The sequence below is a fragment of the Bos javanicus genome, chromosome 25 (genome assembly GCF_032452875.1).
Source record: "Bos javanicus breed banteng chromosome 25, ARS-OSU_banteng_1.0, whole genome shotgun sequence".
NCBI lineage: Eukaryota > Metazoa > Chordata > Mammalia > Artiodactyla > Bovidae > Bos > Bos javanicus.
Window position 1 is genome coordinate 29,486,148 of NC_083892.1, and position 17,580 is coordinate 29,503,727.

The window sequence follows — 17,580 nt, forward strand, 5'->3', positions numbered from 1 at the left end:
GAGAGAGCATCAGGTCGGAAGGCTGTCACCCTTCATGATCCCACCTCAGAAGTCATGCAACATCAACTCCATTCAACTCCACTCACTAGAAGGAAGTCACTCAGGTCAACCCTTAATAATCAACGGGAGAGGAATTCAACTCCACCTTTGCCGAGAATGGTGTCAAAGAATGTGCAGATACGTTTTAAAACCACCACACCTAGGAAAATCACTTCTTCTTCCTTTAGATTGAACTCTGTATTGCTGCCAAAAGGTGCAAATCTAACCAATCCTGACTAGCCATTGTTTACATGAAAAGAAACTGCAATTCATGGGCTACCTTTCTGATCCATAAAATTATACAACTTGAACAGACTTTAAATTCTTCTCTAGAGTTCAGCAGGGAGAAAGTGGAGTCTTGGAAGAACTAAATATTTGTTCCAAAAAGCAGGAAATGGTTCTGTTAACACTGCTATGGTATTAATAAAACTGTTTATCAACACTCTCCTAAATACAGGCACTCCTCAAGGTATTTGACAAGTACCATCTTGCACAGGCTTTATCATACTTCTAAACACAGAGGCTATCTTCTAGATGGGCAAACCGGGGCTCAGTTTATGTAAGTTGCCCTAAATCCAAGTTTGGCTTGGCTATGTTAAGTAGCCATAAGGAAGTTTGAGATTTCATCCACCTAACTGGAAAGCCCGAACTCAGTCCACTGTATGCTCCCCGCCCCAACCCTCCCAGAGGTAATATGGTTAGGGAAGTAGCTGGTGGGGTCAGCTGATGGGGTCAGAGTTGGATCTCTGTCTCTTGCCTGGAACTCAATGCTATTGAACTTTCTCCACTGAGGATTAGGCTTTCAAGAGATCCATCCATGAGAGGTAACTATGAACTTACGAATGGACTGCGCACCATTACACTAGATCCTTTTTGGTGGGAAAGAGGAAGGATGAATCTGGACCCCCCAGGACCCATGGGAAGCTGGAACACCCACAGAGCAGGGATGCTGGGGGAACCACAAGCTTTCCCTGGCTGCAGATGTGCCAAGCTGAGATCTGAGTAAGGAGGATGAGGATGAAGATACGAAGACAGTCTACTCCTTCCTAAGGGTCTATGCATACAAGCCACCGAAGAGTAACAAACGGAACGCATTTAATCCAAACCACCCCTTAGTAACTACCGTTTAGCTTTTGTTTTCTCCCCAAACGGTTTTGTGCAAGCAAACACAGCCCGAGGGTTCTTAAACTTTCCCCAGTGTTCACCTTCAGCTAATGAAGGAAAAGGAAAAGACTCTTGAAACGATATTTCATGAGATTTGTGTATTTTTCATATTAGTTTCAGACCCTTTCTTCAAATCTCCTGGAACCAGTTCAATTGCAGGAAGATGGGTAGGCAGGAAAAAAAACTGAAGTGGATTTCTGAACAACTTGGCAAATTAGCAAAGTTTTTAACATCATTAAAGAGCTCTTAAATATTCTTCCCCAAACTCCATTTTTATCTTGTGAATGCATTTCAGTAATTGCTCTAAAGGAAATTGTGGATCTTTGGCACAAACATAAATGTTTGCATGATTTAAAATTCAGTGGCAGCAAAGATCATGATTTTTTTAATTGCTAATTCTTAAACTAACCTTTCCAGTTCGTCTCTTCTTGAAGAATGCCAGTGCCTATCAGTTGAAGCCGTAATAAAGACAATGCATATATTATTTAGTTGTTTATAATTGCAAACAACTTAGCCATATTTCAATACTTAGCCCTCAGCTCCAACATGGAGCATAAGCAGGAGATGATTATAATCATTCCATCATTCTGTAAACAGAACACTGGGGCACTGAAAAACAAGACTGTTTTCTTAAAGCCAGCAGCAGAGAAAGAGAAACAGGTCTGCAGCCAGGTGGCTTTTAATTCAACCACCTTATCCCAGCCCACTGATTGCTCAGTATTTGCTGGTCATATTCATCAAGGATGGAGACAGACTGTCCTGTGACTCAGGGAGACTAGTGTTCCAGACCTGCCTAATTGAATTAGCCAGGATGATTAACACTAGCTGTCACAACAGATAAGCTCCAAGATCTCAATGGCTTAACACAAACATCGAATGCACAGAGATATCAAAAGAGGGCTGGGGAAGACAGGATGCTACCGTTTCACACAGTCATTCAGAGACTGAGGATCCTTCCATCCTTTCTGCCATCAAGATATAGATTCCAAGGCCACTACAGGAAGGTAAAGAGGGAAGGCATGGAGGACCCCATGGGATATTTTGTGGGCCTAGTTTGACAGTGGCAAACATCACTTCCTCTTATCTTCCAATGCCCAGAATTCAGTCACATGCCCCCGCCACGTAATTGCTGGAAGCCTGAAGATAAGCTCTGTGCCCAAGAGGAAAACACAGTCTCTCAGTGAATACAGCATTGCCAATGCCACCTCAACCAGAGACCAAGCTAGTTCTAGGTTACCTAATATCCGCCTCCCTAATCCAGACTCTGATCTGGTATAAATGGTTCCATAAGAAAGATAGTCTCCACCCGTCTAGGAATTCCAGATTAAAGTTCTACACATGCCAACCCAATCTGTGACCTAGGTCAGGATGATGAACAGGAATGACCTGGATATGTTGGGCCAAAGGGAATACCTTCTGGACGTGAAGGAACCACCTCTGTCAATTGCACTGTCTACATGTCGACACAGAGCTTTGAAGCACCAAATACACACCTCAAGGGCCTGAGCCCTCAACAGGATAGGGTGGTTTCTCTTCAAAGCTTAGTATCCATCAAAAACTGACCATCAGAAGATGATATTGCATCTTGCCCAACTAAAGCCACCATGATAGCAATAAGATGGAGAGTCAATGGGCAGGAGGGCACAGGGCAGAAGCCAAGAACAAAGCTTGCCCCAGGCCTGCTGAGAGTTGCCCAAATGAAGAAGAAATTAACAATGTGCACTTGTCAGCACTCTCATTGTGCTAATTTCCTTGCAAATATAAGCAAAGCCTTTTAATTAACTTAATATCAATTTCACTTTTCTCACAGTTTGTTCTAATTATGGCCTGGATTTAATGCTCACACAGCATAATTCAGAGCTCTAGAATTAACAGCTTTACAACTTTACACACACCAGCAGCTGCTAAACCTAAGGAAAGCCAGGTTCCCTGCTGCCTTCCTGACACTGCATCCCCAAGCCTCCCTCGGCAACCCCTGGACCAGCCACCAATGCTACTTGGGACCAAGTCCCACACCTGGAAGTCAGAAAGTGCCAACTTCACCAACGAAGACAGATAAAGGCAGCTGGTGGTTGTCTCTGGACAACTGCTTTCTCTGAGTTTCCGCTTCCTCAACTGTCAAATAATATGACATATAATATATGTCATATATTATATAATGTACACAGGTTTGGTGTGGACCTAAGCAACATGAAACACTGGATATGTATTAGTGTGCATGTGTTCAGTCGCTCAGTCATGTCTGACTCTTCGTGACCCTAAAGACTGTAGCCTGCCAGGTTCTTCCGTCCATGGGCTTTTTCCAGCAAGAATACTGGAGTGGGTTACCATTTCCTTCTCCAGGGGGTCTTCCCTGGAATAGAACCTGCGTCTCCTGCATTGGCAGGTGGATTCTTTACTACTGAGCCACGAGGGAATCCCTAGTATATGTATTAGATATCCAACGAAAACACTGCATATGGTACACTATGGTATGCATGTATATTTACAAAGATCATATATTATATTTCATCAAATCTAAGATGCCTTCAGTCGTCAGTGACACCATTTTTATGTACCCAGAAAAGAGGAAAGCACTGCCAATTAAACTGGGACACACTACTGATCATAAAGTGAATCTCAATTTCAGAAATGTAAAAATGTGCATCTCAGCATTGACAAAATGTGGTTGTACACGGTAGTTTCAATCTATGATATGTCTTCAGATCAAATCCAAGTTAACCAGAATGCCCAAGGACTTAATATTTTAGTTCATTGAATTTCTAGACAGCATAGAGTCTTCCTTTATTTTACTATTTGCTGAAAAGATATTGGGAGTGTAGAGATGGCAGATACCACAGTTTCTACAAACACCATTCCTTCTCTCCTTCTCTTTTGCCTCCACCATACTCTGAAAAGCAACTATTCTCTTGAAGTAAGGTTGGTCACGTGGCCGTTCTCTGGACCACATGAGCTTAGCAGGAAGACTTCTGGAAAAGATTTTCTTCCCTGATTAAACAATAGGAGATGTGACCAGTGGCACAGTACGTCCTACTTTACACAAAGATGCAATGACTGGAACCACTGCAGCCATCTTGTAACCATGAAGAAATGACCAAGAAAATATAATGAATTATGACATTATAATGTCATCATAATGACTTCACAGTTTCAGACCAGTGCTGGTTACCACTACTTCTGGACTTGCTAAGTGAAAACAAGTTACTTGCTGATGAATTAATTTCTAAATGACATAGAGAAGGCTTTTAATATATACAATGGGATACTATTCAGCCATAAAAATAATGAAATTTTGCCATTTGCAACAACACAGATGGACCAGGAGGGTATTAGGCTTAGTGAAATAAGTCAGAAAGAGAAAGACAAATACTGTATAATATCACTTATATGTGGAATCTAAAAAATAAAACAAACTAGTGAATATAACAAAAAAGAAACAGACTCACAGACATACAGAACAAATGAGTGGTTACCAGTGGGGACACGGAATGAGGGAGGGGGAAGATAGGGGTAGGAGATTAAGAAATACAAACTATTGTATAAAATAAATAAGTTACAAGTATATATTGCACAACACAGGGCACATAACCAACGTTTCATAATAACTAAAACTGAAGTATGACCCTTATAAACTGTGAATCACTATGTTGTACATTTGTAACTTATACATCGACTGTAACTCAATAAAAAAATAAAAATAGAAAATGTTAATGAATAAAACCTATTCCCTTGCAAACTGTTACCATGTAAATGATTCATTCTAATGCAAGGCAGAGATAAACAACAGCTAAAAGTAGAGCCACACAGAGTACCATAAGAGCCTAGAAGAAGGAACAATTAATTCTGACAAGGTGGCAGGGAAGGTTTCAAGGAATAAAGTACATCTGAATTGGTTCTTAGAGGATGCGTGAGATTTTAATAGGATGCGGTGGGAGGAGGGGAGTATTATTCAAAATCTAAAAGTCTAACCCTAAAGTCACATAGCTCTTTGTTAAAAAATGTTTATTTTCTTGATTTGGCTGTGCCAGCTCTTAGTTACAGCATGCAGGATCGCTAGTTGCAGCATGCAAACTCTCAGTTCCCTAACCAGGGACTGAACCCGGGCTCCCGGCATTGGGAGTGGGGATTCTTAGCCACTGGACCACCAGGGAAGTCCCCTAAAGTCATGCCGCTCTTATTGACACTTTGGCCCCTAGAAATACAGAGAAGTAGATCCCCAGTCTCCTGACTGTTATTCACACTCTTTCCAGCAGCAAAGTACAGCACCTAACAAGCCCCGTATAACCATGAGACAACCCTCAGTAAAGAGTAATCACACGATTAGCCATTGTGTCGGAGGCAGGGTTGGAAGGAGACTCTTCTGGAACCCTGCTCCCTGTTAACTGTCAGCAAGCTCGTGTGCTGGCGTCTGGCTGTGGCCGCCTGTAATTACGGCAGCAGTTTATTACTCATGCATGGCAAGGCTGAGGCTCTGCAGTTAGCCATGACAGGGACATTATTAAAAGGGAAAACTTCTCTATCAGTGGCTAAGCCAATTGTCATCCACATGTCAAGCAGTCTAAAGACCTGCGAGGTGTCATAACAAAAGCAGAGGAAGGTCTTTCAACCAAGTGAGCCCTGCATTATTTTTCAAGTGCTACCCAGAATTCAGAAACGCCTTCCCAGCTGATGGGGCGCTCCTATTCCTCCATCAAAGGCCACCCGGTGGGGAGCTGGCATCCCCGATTGATTTTTTGAGTTCCATCATTTGGTCCCCTTGGCACAGGAAACAGGTCTTCTCCTGTGACAGGGCACTCCAGCTGAATCCATGAAATGCAGGAGGACCCAGATGCCTGGTGGTGGCCTCGGAAGGCAGACCTGTAGGGACTGTGGCTGCAACAGCCACTGCTGGGCTAAAGCCTCCAGGCAGGGGGCTGCTGCTGCAGCAGCTGCAACAGACAGGCTTCTGGGTCATCTGAGAGCAGCAGCAGGGGAGGGGCGGGAGGAGCCGGGTTTGGATCGCCACCGCAGAATCCCTCCAATCCACCCCTACTTCCTCTTTGACTCAGAAACAAACGGGGAACAGAAAGGAAGACCTACCAGCAGCTGCTGGGCAAGCTCAGGGCAACCTAAGACTGCAGAGGGCATGCTGAGGTCGCCAACACCTGGCTGCGTGGGCCTTTCCTTGGGAATCAGCTGATCCGGGGGCCACGAGATGGATGGAGCAGAGGGCACAGAGGCGAGGATCCTGGAGGAGCTAGGAAGAGAATTCCCGTCCAGGCTGATGTGAAAGGCTGGAACCAGAGGAAAGGAGAGCAACAGGCGTGGCTGAAGGGCTGAGTACACCTCCGTGAACTCATGGAGTGGGGAGCTCCCCAAAGGGCAGGGAGCATGCAGCTCAGAGTGCCGAGGGCTGATTCTGATTTTCCAAAGGGCCAACTCAGGATGTGGCCAAGGAGAGGGGTCAAAGGGCAAGGGCACCTGGAATCACTGAGGCTCAGAGGGCTCATTGAGTCCTGAACCAGAGGCATGGCTGGGCCAGCGACACCAGAACTTTCTACCCATTGCTGGATTCTAACTCACTTTCCCACCTGTTTGAGTGCACACTAAATCCCAACACAACGTCAATCCCCTTAGGTCATCACTGCAGTGACCACTTCATCCAATAGCTCCCCACATCTACAGAATTACCTCTAACTTGGCCAGAGGCTGAGCCTGGCTGGGTCCAGCCACCATTCGGTCCTCTAAACAAGTTCCACGTGGCCAATGAAGGTCACATGGCCTTCCTTCTGTCCCCTCACCCATCTCTGCCTCTACTCATTCCCCGTGTCAATCGCCCTGCCTGACCACCTTCTATGATTTGCTTCCATGTCAGGCCCCCAAGTGGTCTCACTACCTGGGTCCTCTGGTCTATGTGTTAAAACTTTGGAGTTCTCGCCTTCAAGTTCAACACTGCTTGGTCAAGCACCTACTGAGGGCCAGGTCAGGTCTCACCACCGCCATACTCATTCCACCTCTAAAACCTTGTGTACACCTGGTGAAACTACAAACCTGCCCTTCCAACTGGACCACAGATGTCTAGGTGGGTGTGCCATCTACATCTCTGCATCCATGCAGCTAACCCACACCCCGCAGTGAGGAAGTGCTCACAAATAGATGGAAATGACCAACATTTCTGCAATGGGATTTGATATATACAGGCGACCATTTCTTCTCCCAGGCCTCAAAAGCGATCATCCAAAGGCATCACTACTGTAAGTTAAGTGGAAGATGGGGAAGAAGACAAGAGAAGGAAGAGAGAAACAGAACTCAGCCTCGGACAAAACCACAAAAAAGAGAAGAATCCTAGGTTGATTCAAAGAGCTTAAGCAACTTAAGAGCAAAACAGACCTTTCCTGCCCTATCTTGAGATTTACACCTCAGGTAACAAGGACCAGCACTACTGTTCATGCATTCGTTCCAGAAATATCTGCTGAGCACCTATTATGAGCCAGGGGACTTCTCAGCATCAGACATATGATGAGGAACAAGCAAGCAAGGCTCCCTTCCTCAAAGAGTGAGCTTTCATTCAAAAAGACACATGTACCCAGATGTTCACTGCAGCACTATTTACAATAGCCAGAACATCGAAGCAACCTAGACGTCCATCAACAGGTAAATGGATGAAGAAGTTGTGGTACATAGCACAATGGAATATTAGTCATTAAAAGGAACGAAGTTGAACTGAAGTAGGTGAACCTAGAGCCTGTCATCCAGAGTGAGGTCAGTCAGAATGAGGAAAACAAATACCGCATATTAACACATGTATACAGAATCTAGAAATCTGGTACTGAGGAACCTATGTGCAGGGCAGAAATTGAGATGCACGTGTAGAGAACAGAGTTGTGGGCACAGCGGGTGAAGGAGGGGGAACGGATCAACAGTAGCATTGCCATATATACACTCCTGTATGTCAAACAGATAGCTGCCGGGAGCTGCTGTCCAGCGCCAGGAGCTCAGCCTGGTGCTCAGTGACCACCTGTTACAGAAGGGTGGGATGGGCCCAAGGCGGGGGAGAAAGGCTCGGGAGCAAGGGACTATATGTATACTTATGGCTGATTGACATTGCAGGGCTTCCCAGGTGTTCCAGTGCTAAAGAATCCACCTACCGATGCAGGAGACACGAGAGACATGGGCTCAGTCCCCGAGACAGGAAGATCCCCTAGAGGAGGAAATGGCAACCCACTCCAATATTCTTGCCTGAAAAATTCCACGGACAGAGGAGCCTGGCAGGCTGCAGTCCACGGGGTCACAAAGAGTCAGACATGACCGAGCACACACATGCATGGACGCTGACGTACAGCAGAAACCAACACAACATTTGTTAAGCAATTATCCTCCAATCAAAAAAAAAAAAAAGAAAAGAAGCATTCTCCCAGCTGCCACACTTCGGGCACCGTGGCGCATGCTGCACACTGTGAATCCCTGCTCCGCCTGACTCACAGCATCCCCATTTCACAGCTGAGAAATGGTGGTGAAACTATCACCATCTATGTAACACACGATAGTGTATACATGTAAGTGCCACTCTCGATGCATTCCCCCCTCCTTCACCCGCTGTGCCCACAAGTCTGTGCCCACAAGTCTGCCCAAGGAAGGTCACACAGTTAATAAGTGACAGAACCAGTCATCAAACCCAGACTGTCTGCCGCCCAAGAGAACACCCTTTCTCCCAATATTATATTCTTAAAGACTGAGAGGTGTCTGACCTTAGGTGTTTCTCCACTCAATGTGGCTCCACTGAGCCCACGCTCCATCTCTCCATTCTCACTCTTAGCTCTAATTGCCAAACCTTTTTCCCCATCCACAAAGGACACTCCAGATTTGGCAACAGCAAAGGTCAGGGCATCAGAGTTCTTCCTCGACAATGACGCTGATGGCCTCTCCCCAGTTATTCTGGGCCGGGCAGGCGGCAGCTGCCCCTGCTGGCAGGGTGCCCGGCACACACACTGGCCAACACAGATGTGCCTGTATCCCAGGGCTGTCCAAGAACCGGGCCCCCCATCTCTCTGGAAGCCACCAGATGTGATCAGTCCATCGGAGGTAAAAGAAGTGAGCCTCCCTCCAGTGCCCAGGCCCTGGCTCTGCGGATCCGCCTTCCACACACCCGGGCCCCTGCTGGCCACCAAGCCCTGATGAAAGCCTGTTGTTGTGGTTTAGTTGCTAAGTTGTGTTCAACTCTGCGACTTCATGAACTGTAGCCTGCCAGACTCCTCTGTCCATGGGATTTCCCAAGCAAGAATACGAAGTAGGTTATCATTTCCTTCCCCAGGGGATCTTCCATATCCAGGGGTTGAACCCACATCTCCTGCATTGCAGGCAGATTCTTTGCCACTGAGCCGCCTGGGATAAATCACCTACTTTCACTATTCAAGGATCCCGACTCAGGGATCAAACCTGCGTCTCCTGCACTGGCGGGCGGACTCTACCACTGAGCCACCTGGAAGCCCTGATGAAAGCCTCCATGCAGCTCCTAAGACTCACACTGCCCTGGTACCCTTCTGAGGCTCACCTGGAGGGAGTGATTTTAATGCGAACATGTGCCCTCAGCTCTCTCCCCCTTGCTCCTTCCCATTGGGAATGCTAGTAGCCTCCAGCTCAACAGTCTATACGAGCACACGTATATTCCAGGAAAGAAGAAACAGCTCAGGGCCAGCTCTGGCATCCAGGAAGAGATGCTTTCAGTATACAATCCCTCTCCTCCCAACGCCACCTCGAAGGCCCAGAGAACACACCTCTGCCCTGTCCTTCTGAGCCCACTCACTTTCTCCACCTCATGGGCCTGCTGATGCAGTAGGCTGGGTGGGCTGCAGGTGGGTTGTTTGGGAACGTGTCAGTTTCCTGCAGCTCCGACTCCAGCTTCATCTGTCCGTGTGGCTTGGGGGCAGGACCAGGCTGCGTAATTTTGACTTCTCTCCCTGCCTGCAAAGGTTTTCAATTTCTTCAAGCAACCCTGCTTCTATTCAATATCCTTCTGAAATCTAAATTTGGAACCTAACCTCAATCGATTGCATTTCCTCTTACGACAGCAGGGCCCTAGGCTTACCGGATGGAGTAGTCACATGTGCCCTTGTGAGTCCCTGCACCAGGGCATGGATGAGGGACGAGGTCACCAGCCAGAGCTCATGACAGCCCACCACCTTCATCCTGACCTATCGGGGGATGCTCAACCTGGGAAAAGGACCGTGATATTCTGGAATCTTGACTCTGCCCCTCACTGTCTGTGTCATCATGGCCAAGTCACATAGTATTCTCTAAGTCTCACCTTTCTCAGCTCTAAAATCACAGAAAACAAATAACTTCCTCAGAAGGTGACAGCCAGCCAAAAGCCCTGTACAGAGTTACATGGGAATTCTATCAGGAACTCTGTCTGTCCCTTCGTCTGTTTTCCTAACATTAGTACAAAACCACCATTAAAAAAAAAAAAAAAATTAACACAATGTTATTTTCTTCTGCATAATGGTTTTGGATTTTCTAAAATTTCCATGATAAAATATGAATTAATTCTACTCTAGAGAGAAAAGGAACATAAAACGAGCACGTTATAAAACCACACATTCACAAAAAGCATACTGAACCGTGCTGGTCTTTAACCTGGCTAACTGCTTCACTTCCAGGCTCCTCCGAAGGTTCTAGCGCCCTTTAATCAGGGTCTGGTGAACGACCAGGGGTGGCCTCAAGATGGTGCAGGCAAGATGACAGAGACAAGATCAATACCTTACACTCACTCTACCCAGCTAAGGCTTTCCAACTTCTTCCTCCAACTACACCCACCCCACATAATCCAGTCTTTACAGAGTCAAGGTTATTTCCTCTGTGGTTACCATTTACCTCCCAAAACTAGCTTCCACCCAACTAATCAAACCAATAAACCTTTTTGCCCACATGACATACAGGGTGTTATGACAGATGCTGAAGGATGGGCATGGTATTAAATAGTTCAAAATATGGTTCAAGTCCTCAAAACACCTGCTCCAGTTCTGAACTCAAAAGGCAAAGCCACCAAGGCACTAGAGTCAAAGCCATGGGTGCCATGGACATGGGCAAGAAAGCTTCAAGCAACCTGGTGCAGGAAGAGCTCAGACCGTGGGAGTTGGCACAACCTACCGCCCCCAGGGAGTGACCTGGAGTCAAGCTTTAAAGGACACATGAATGTAGAAAGCGGGTGGGGAGAGCAAACCACCTGAAACACAGAAGATGCAACCCTCAGACAAATGCAGGGCTATTTCAGCAAGTGGATCAGCCTGGCTGGAGGAGGCAGAAGCACTGGGCCAGGGTGGGAACGTGGGCTGACAGTGGTCGGCCTTGACCATCAGCCTCTAGGCTTGATCACGGTTCCTCAGGAAACACAAAACTCCTGGAAGGTCTTGGGCCCTTTGCAAGCAGTGCTTTCCATGCAGACAGCCAGAGTCCCAAAAAGGAGGGTGAGAGAACAGAGGCTGGGGCTTGTGTTAAAGGGCACTACAGCAGCAGTTAAGGGGGCAGCAGTGGGTGCCCAGTGGTAAAGATGGAAGGGCAGATGTCAGAGAGGGTCTGGAGGGGAGAGGACAAAATCATCTCAGTGTGCTTTTCCCTCCATTTCAGCTTTTCCACTTTCCCTTTAGAGTGTCCTTCTCAGCCTGCATTAAGAAAAACAAAGCAATAACAGCCTGCAACCACTTTTCAAAAGACAAGCACTAAGAGTTTTAGCAGAGAAGCCCCGTTATGAGGAAGTCTGGATCACCCCTGGCATCCCCAGCCCAGAGGGGCCCTTACAGGACACCCAAGAAACTGTTTCCAGGGTGAGAGGACACTACAGATGGCTGTGCTGTGTCTCCTGCTTGAACTTCATAAGAGACCCCAGGAAAGGTCTGAGAAACCTGAACATCATTAAATCACCAGCTCCCACTTGGTGCCCAAGGGGCTGGGCCCCTCCTGTGTGCCCAGTGCTTGGCTCTCTTGAGCCCTCCATTAATTCCCAAGCAATAAGGAGCACCAAGGTCAAGGTTTCCTTGTTCTCCTTCAGTAGCAAGGAGTGGAGACGCTGCAGCACAAGTAGACACAGGAATCCAAGTCCCATCTCAGCACCCTCCCACCGCAGCAGAAGACCTCGGCAGGCCTATAGAATCAACAGGTGGGATGCGCTTTACCCAAAACATGCACAGGCAGAGGATGGAGTGCTGTGAGTGGGGTGGAGAGAGGGAAGGTCACTGCAAATTACACTTGTCAGCCAGAAAGATAACATCTATCTAATTGCAGCTTGAATTTCTGGCTTGTTCAGGAAAAGCTCGAAACCCAGTCTTCCTGCCTGCTTCCCCTCAGAGGCTGCAAGTCAAGAAAACTCTTCTTCCTAACCCAGGCAACCAGTCCCCCGTGGTGGACATCCCCACGCTCCCAGGAAATCGCTTACAGGGCAGAAGAGCACACAGGGAAAGAAGCCAGGACCCCAGTTCATCTGAAGCAAACTCTTAGCTTTCCGGAAGTCCTCACTCTCCCACCAACAGGCAAGTGGGTTTTCCTCTTTGCTCTGCCTGGCATAGGCAGCAGAGGGTTCTGGGTCATGGTTCAGGCCACAGACTTGCCAGAGATACAGTCTCAGACCCCCTCAACCCAAAGCTACTGAATCAGAGACTCTGTGGGTGGGGCCTAGAAATCTACCTCTTAAAAGGCCCTCCATGTGACTCTAAGTTCAGTTCAGTTCAGTTCAGTCGATCAGTCGTGTCGGACTCTTTGTGACCCCATGGACAGCAGCACGCCAGGCTTCCCTGTCCATCACCAACTCCTGGAGCTTACCCAAACTCATGTCCATAGAGTCGGTGATGCCATCCAACCATCTCATCCTCTGAGACGAGAACCAACTATCTCATCCTCTGTTGTCCCCTTCTCCTCCTGCCTTCCATCCTTCCCAGCATCAGGGTCTTTTCCAATGAGTCAGTTCTTCACATTAGGTGGCCAAAGTATTGGTGTTTTGTGACTCTGAGGCACACCTAAGATTGGGACTTCCTTGGCAGTCCAGTGGTTAAGACTTCACCTTCCAATGCAAGGGGTGCAGGTTTGATCCCTGTTCGGGGAGCTAAGCGCTCATATACCTTGCAGCCAAAAAACCAAAATATAAAACAGAAGCAGTATTGTAACAAATTCTTTATTGTTTGGACCATTAAAAATGGTCCACATTAAAAAAAGAAAAAGATTAAGACAAGCCAGTGAAGCAGCTGAGAACCTCAATTCTGGAACCAGACTATGCCAGTTCTGTCAGAACTTAAATTCCCAGTTCTGTCACCCCCTAGTTGGGTGATTATGAGCAAGTTACTTAAAGGGCAGTGTTAGTTGCTCAGTTGTATCCAACTCTTTGCAACTCCATGGACTGTAGCCCACTGGGCTATATGGAATTCTCCAGGCCAGAATACTGCAGTGGGTAGCCATTTCCTTCTCCAGGGGATCTTCCCAACCCAGGGATCAAACCCCGGTCTCCTGCATCACAGGCAGATTCTTTACGGTCTGAGCCACCAGGGATTACTCCCCTAAAAGGGGAGTATCAGCACCTATCCTTAGTGTTGCTGGAAAGACCAAATGAGTCCTAGTGTGTCCGTGGCACTTCGTAAATACCGCTTAGCATTTTATTATTGCTATTTGGGGCACTGATGGGGTGTATATCATATTCTGTTACCTAATTGAAATGATTTGTGTCCTTGGGTACAGCCTGACACTTAAGGGAGCCAGATATCTTGTGCACTCTTTTGAGTCCTATGGATCAGTCTATGGCCTGGATCTGTGTAAAATAATAAGGACCATCCCATAAGCATCCAGTTCCTCCAGAAATGAATTGCAGGCTTTTGTTTCATTCTGTGCCTTGGTTCTTGGACATACAGGAGAAGAGCTCCCACCAGACGCCCGCAGACAACACCTACAGCTGGTCCACACCTACAGCCAGGCCCTGCTGTCTGCTGGAGGTCAGTGGGATTGCAGCATCCCACTGCATGTACAAGTTCAAGGATTCCCCTGGATATTTGTTGAGTGATATCAAGAAGCTCAAGGGGTCTTTTCAGAGGATGCTTGCAAATCTGACCCCATCCCATCTGGAAGGACCCAGAAGGGATCATTGAAAAGTGGGAAGAAGACAGTATGGTGACATTCTTCTCCCTGCCTGCCACCGGGCTGGTCTCTAGCTCCAACTGCAGGGAGGACCGTGGTTGAGCTGAGCCAGGTCTTACTAACATCATCAAAGTGAAGACTCCCTATAATTAGGAGGAGACATTCGATGGAAGCTGTCAAAAACACAGGCTCTCTGGTCAGCCAGACCCGGGGTTCTGACTCCAGACTCTGCCGCTTATCAGCAGCAGGACCTCAGGCAACTTAGTTAACTAACCTCTCCAAAACTTCTTGTCTTATTTCTGATATGGGAAATGGAAAGAACCACACTGAACTGATGTGAACACTGAATGAGATAATGCACTTGTAACCTCTTGGCACTGTGTCTGGCACACAGTAAGAATTTCACCGATAATTATGATCATTATCTTTATGACTATCAGTAGCTCTGGCACTGGAGCTGCCGGGGTGGCTCCAGTGGTAAAGAACCGGCCTGACAATGCAGGAGATATAAGAAACACGGGTTCAATTCCTCTGTTGCGAAGATCCTCAGGAGGAGGGCATGGCAACCCACTCCAGTATTCTGGCCTGGATAATCCCAGGCAAAGAGGAGCCTAGTGGGTTACAGTCCATGGGGTTGCAAAGAGTCGGACAGGACTGAAGCGACTTAGCACACACAGCTCTGGAATTACCATAAGAACGTGAGTTAGAAGCTCAGGAAGGGAGATGGCAGCCTTGAATCTGCCTTGGATACCAGTCATGTGGACCTTGGAGAGCTGCCCATACTCCAGTGTAATATTCTGACCTTGGGGGCAACAAATGTCCAATGATCCACCAGCTCCTGGACCAGATGTGACCAGGGGGTGTGATAAGTCTCCCTCTCCACCTGAAACAGTGAGAACGTTTTAGCTGGGACAGATCCTGATAACTATCACTGATTGGGTGGCACACCTCTCTTCGCTACATTCCTTAAAAACCTGCTTCCCCTACACACCGCGAACTTTAACAATTGCCCTCAGGCAGCTCTCAGGGAGAATCCGGAAGTTTTTAATAGCAGCTTCACCGAAGCAGAGCCGGGAAGGGAGGGGTCCTCGTTACTAGCTGAACAGGCTGCCTCCTAGAGAGATAACATTCCTCCAGCGCACTACCGAAGCGCGTTAGCTCCAGATCTAAGGCCTCGACTTTTGCAGACGTTTAAGCCCGCCAAAGGCCCCTCCCTGTCCGACCCCACCAAAGGCTAAGCTGTAAGAGCTATTTCCTCCCTTAAGTCGCCTGCGCCTCTAGTCCCATTCGGCCGCGCGTCTAGTTTCCGCACTTGGGGCCAACTGGCCAGGTAATGATTCCTGCACGCGGAGACCTGGAGCCAGCTGTGCTGACGTGTTTCCACGATAAAAGCAAACTTGCAGCTGGAGCACGGAAAAGCCGGGAATTCTTTCCAGCAGCCCCGGCCTCCTGGCCGAGACGGGGCAGGAAGAGTAAAAGGGAGCGCGCGGGAGCCAGGAGGTCTGCCTCCCGCCCCGCGCGCAGGGCCCCCGGGGGTGGACCGGATGCCCACGCTGAACCCCGTGGCATCCGCGTGCGTCCTTACCGTTTAGTTGCCGGTAGACAATGTCCTCGAGCAGCGAGAGGCGCTTCAGGACCGCATCCTGGATGGGGCTGGCGCTGTGCGCGCTGATGTTAGCGGCCTCGGCCCGCGGCCGAATCTCATGGAAGGAGTCTCCGCTGCGCACCGAGATGGGCCGGCACTTGGCCAAGAAAAGCACGAAGCCGGCCACCGCGATCAAGTTCAACACCAAGAGCACTTTGACTCTTCTCAGTGAAGCCATCAAACACGCCCAGCCGGCCCTCGCCCCGGACCCGCGCCCCTTCGGGCTCCGGCGAGGCGCGGGGCAGCCGGGGGCGGTGCGTGCGAGCCAAGCGCTCCGGACGGCTGGCGAGGATACCAGCCGCTCCCGGCCCCACGGCGCGGAGGCTCGGGCAGCGGAGACGGTTAGGAGGTCCGGGCCGTCGCGGGGAGAGCGAGATGGCTCACGTGGAAGCCCTCGGTCTGCAGAAGTGCTCCCCCAGATGCCTACTCGGTCCTCGGCGCGCGGCCCCTACCAGTCGCCTCGGCTTCTCGGCGAGGGGCCGGGGGTCTCTCCTCTGCACCAGCAAGTGGTTCGCCGCTGGACCTCCGGCCGCCGGGAGCCGGGCTGAGGACACAGGGGCCGGCAGGCTGGGCTGCCCCGGCGCCGCGGCGGGAGCGGCACGCAGGTGTCGGGCTCAGGGTTCGTGGCCCGCCCGCGGAGGTGCGCACCGCGCCTCCGGCCGCACAGCCACTACCCTAGTCCTCAGGCAGCCGTCGCGGCGCGCCGGCCGCGGTCTTCAGCCGAGGACCGGCTCCCCGGGGCGGGCGCCTTTGTTACGCTCACCGACCCGTTCCATCACGCAGGGCTGAGGAATAGCCCGTGGCCAGCGCCCGCATCGTCGCGGCTCCGCAGTCACGCTCAAGTCTCAATTACTCTTAAAGTGGGGGCAGCACTAGGGGGCGGGCGAAGGGGCAGAGCGCGACGTCCTCTCCGCCCCCTCGCGCCCGGGGACACCCCACCCCGCCGCCAAACTCACCAGCGCGCACAGCGCCGCGGGCTCCCGGACACGTTCCAAGTCCTGAGCCCACGCAGTGAGCCTTCGGGGCCTGCCGGTCACGCCGGCCTCTCTCCGAGCTGGCGCGTCGGGAGGCTAGGCGGAAGGCGGAGTCGGACCTCAAAAGTCACAGCAGTTCTGTACCCTCCTCCACGAACGTCGCGGGGAGCGCGGCGGGGAGGGACGCGCGCCGGCGCACCCTCCGCTCGCCAGAACCGGCAGCGCCTGCCGCTCTTCCCGCGCCCCGAGGAGCCAAACGCCGAGTCTTCTAATTGGTGGACGCAATGATACCGCCGCTGCGGCAGGGAGACCCCACACAGCCCCGGGGCGCGAGAGCCCGGAGGGGACGCGCAGGTGGCGGCAGAAGGCGGGGCGCGGCCCGAGGGGGCCCGGCTGCAGCGCCAGCTCCTCCTCCGGCCCTCCTGGCCACCCCTCTCCCCGCGAGCCAGTCGGCCGCCGCCGCCCGCAGGCTGCCGGGCGCACAGCTCCTCGGCTCGCCGGCTTGTGCGCGCGCACCCTGAAAGGGTGGGGGCGCCGGGGGAGTGCGGGCCGCGCGGGATGGGGGCCGTCAAGTCATGTTGACGGCTGCCCGCGTTGGAGGGACCCTTTGGTTCTCAGCACTCCCCGAGCGGGCGGGTTTGTTCCATCCCGGCTGGCGATGAAGACATC

The 17,580-nt window shown here is 50.1% G+C and overlaps 1 protein-coding gene across 1 annotated transcript in view; it reads right to left on the reverse strand.

Annotated features, from left to right (window-relative positions):
• Window positions 1–16,115, reverse strand: part of GALNT17 (polypeptide N-acetylgalactosaminyltransferase 17) — a 427,419-nt gene extending 411,304 nt beyond the window's left edge. Inside the window, exon 1 of the mRNA XM_061401839.1 lies at window positions 15,878–16,115. Within this exon, the coding sequence (XP_061257823.1) occupies window positions 15,878–16,115 (238 nt within the window). The remainder of the gene's footprint in view (window positions 1–15,877) is intronic.
• Between the last annotated feature and the right edge of the window lie 1,465 nt (window positions 16,116–17,580).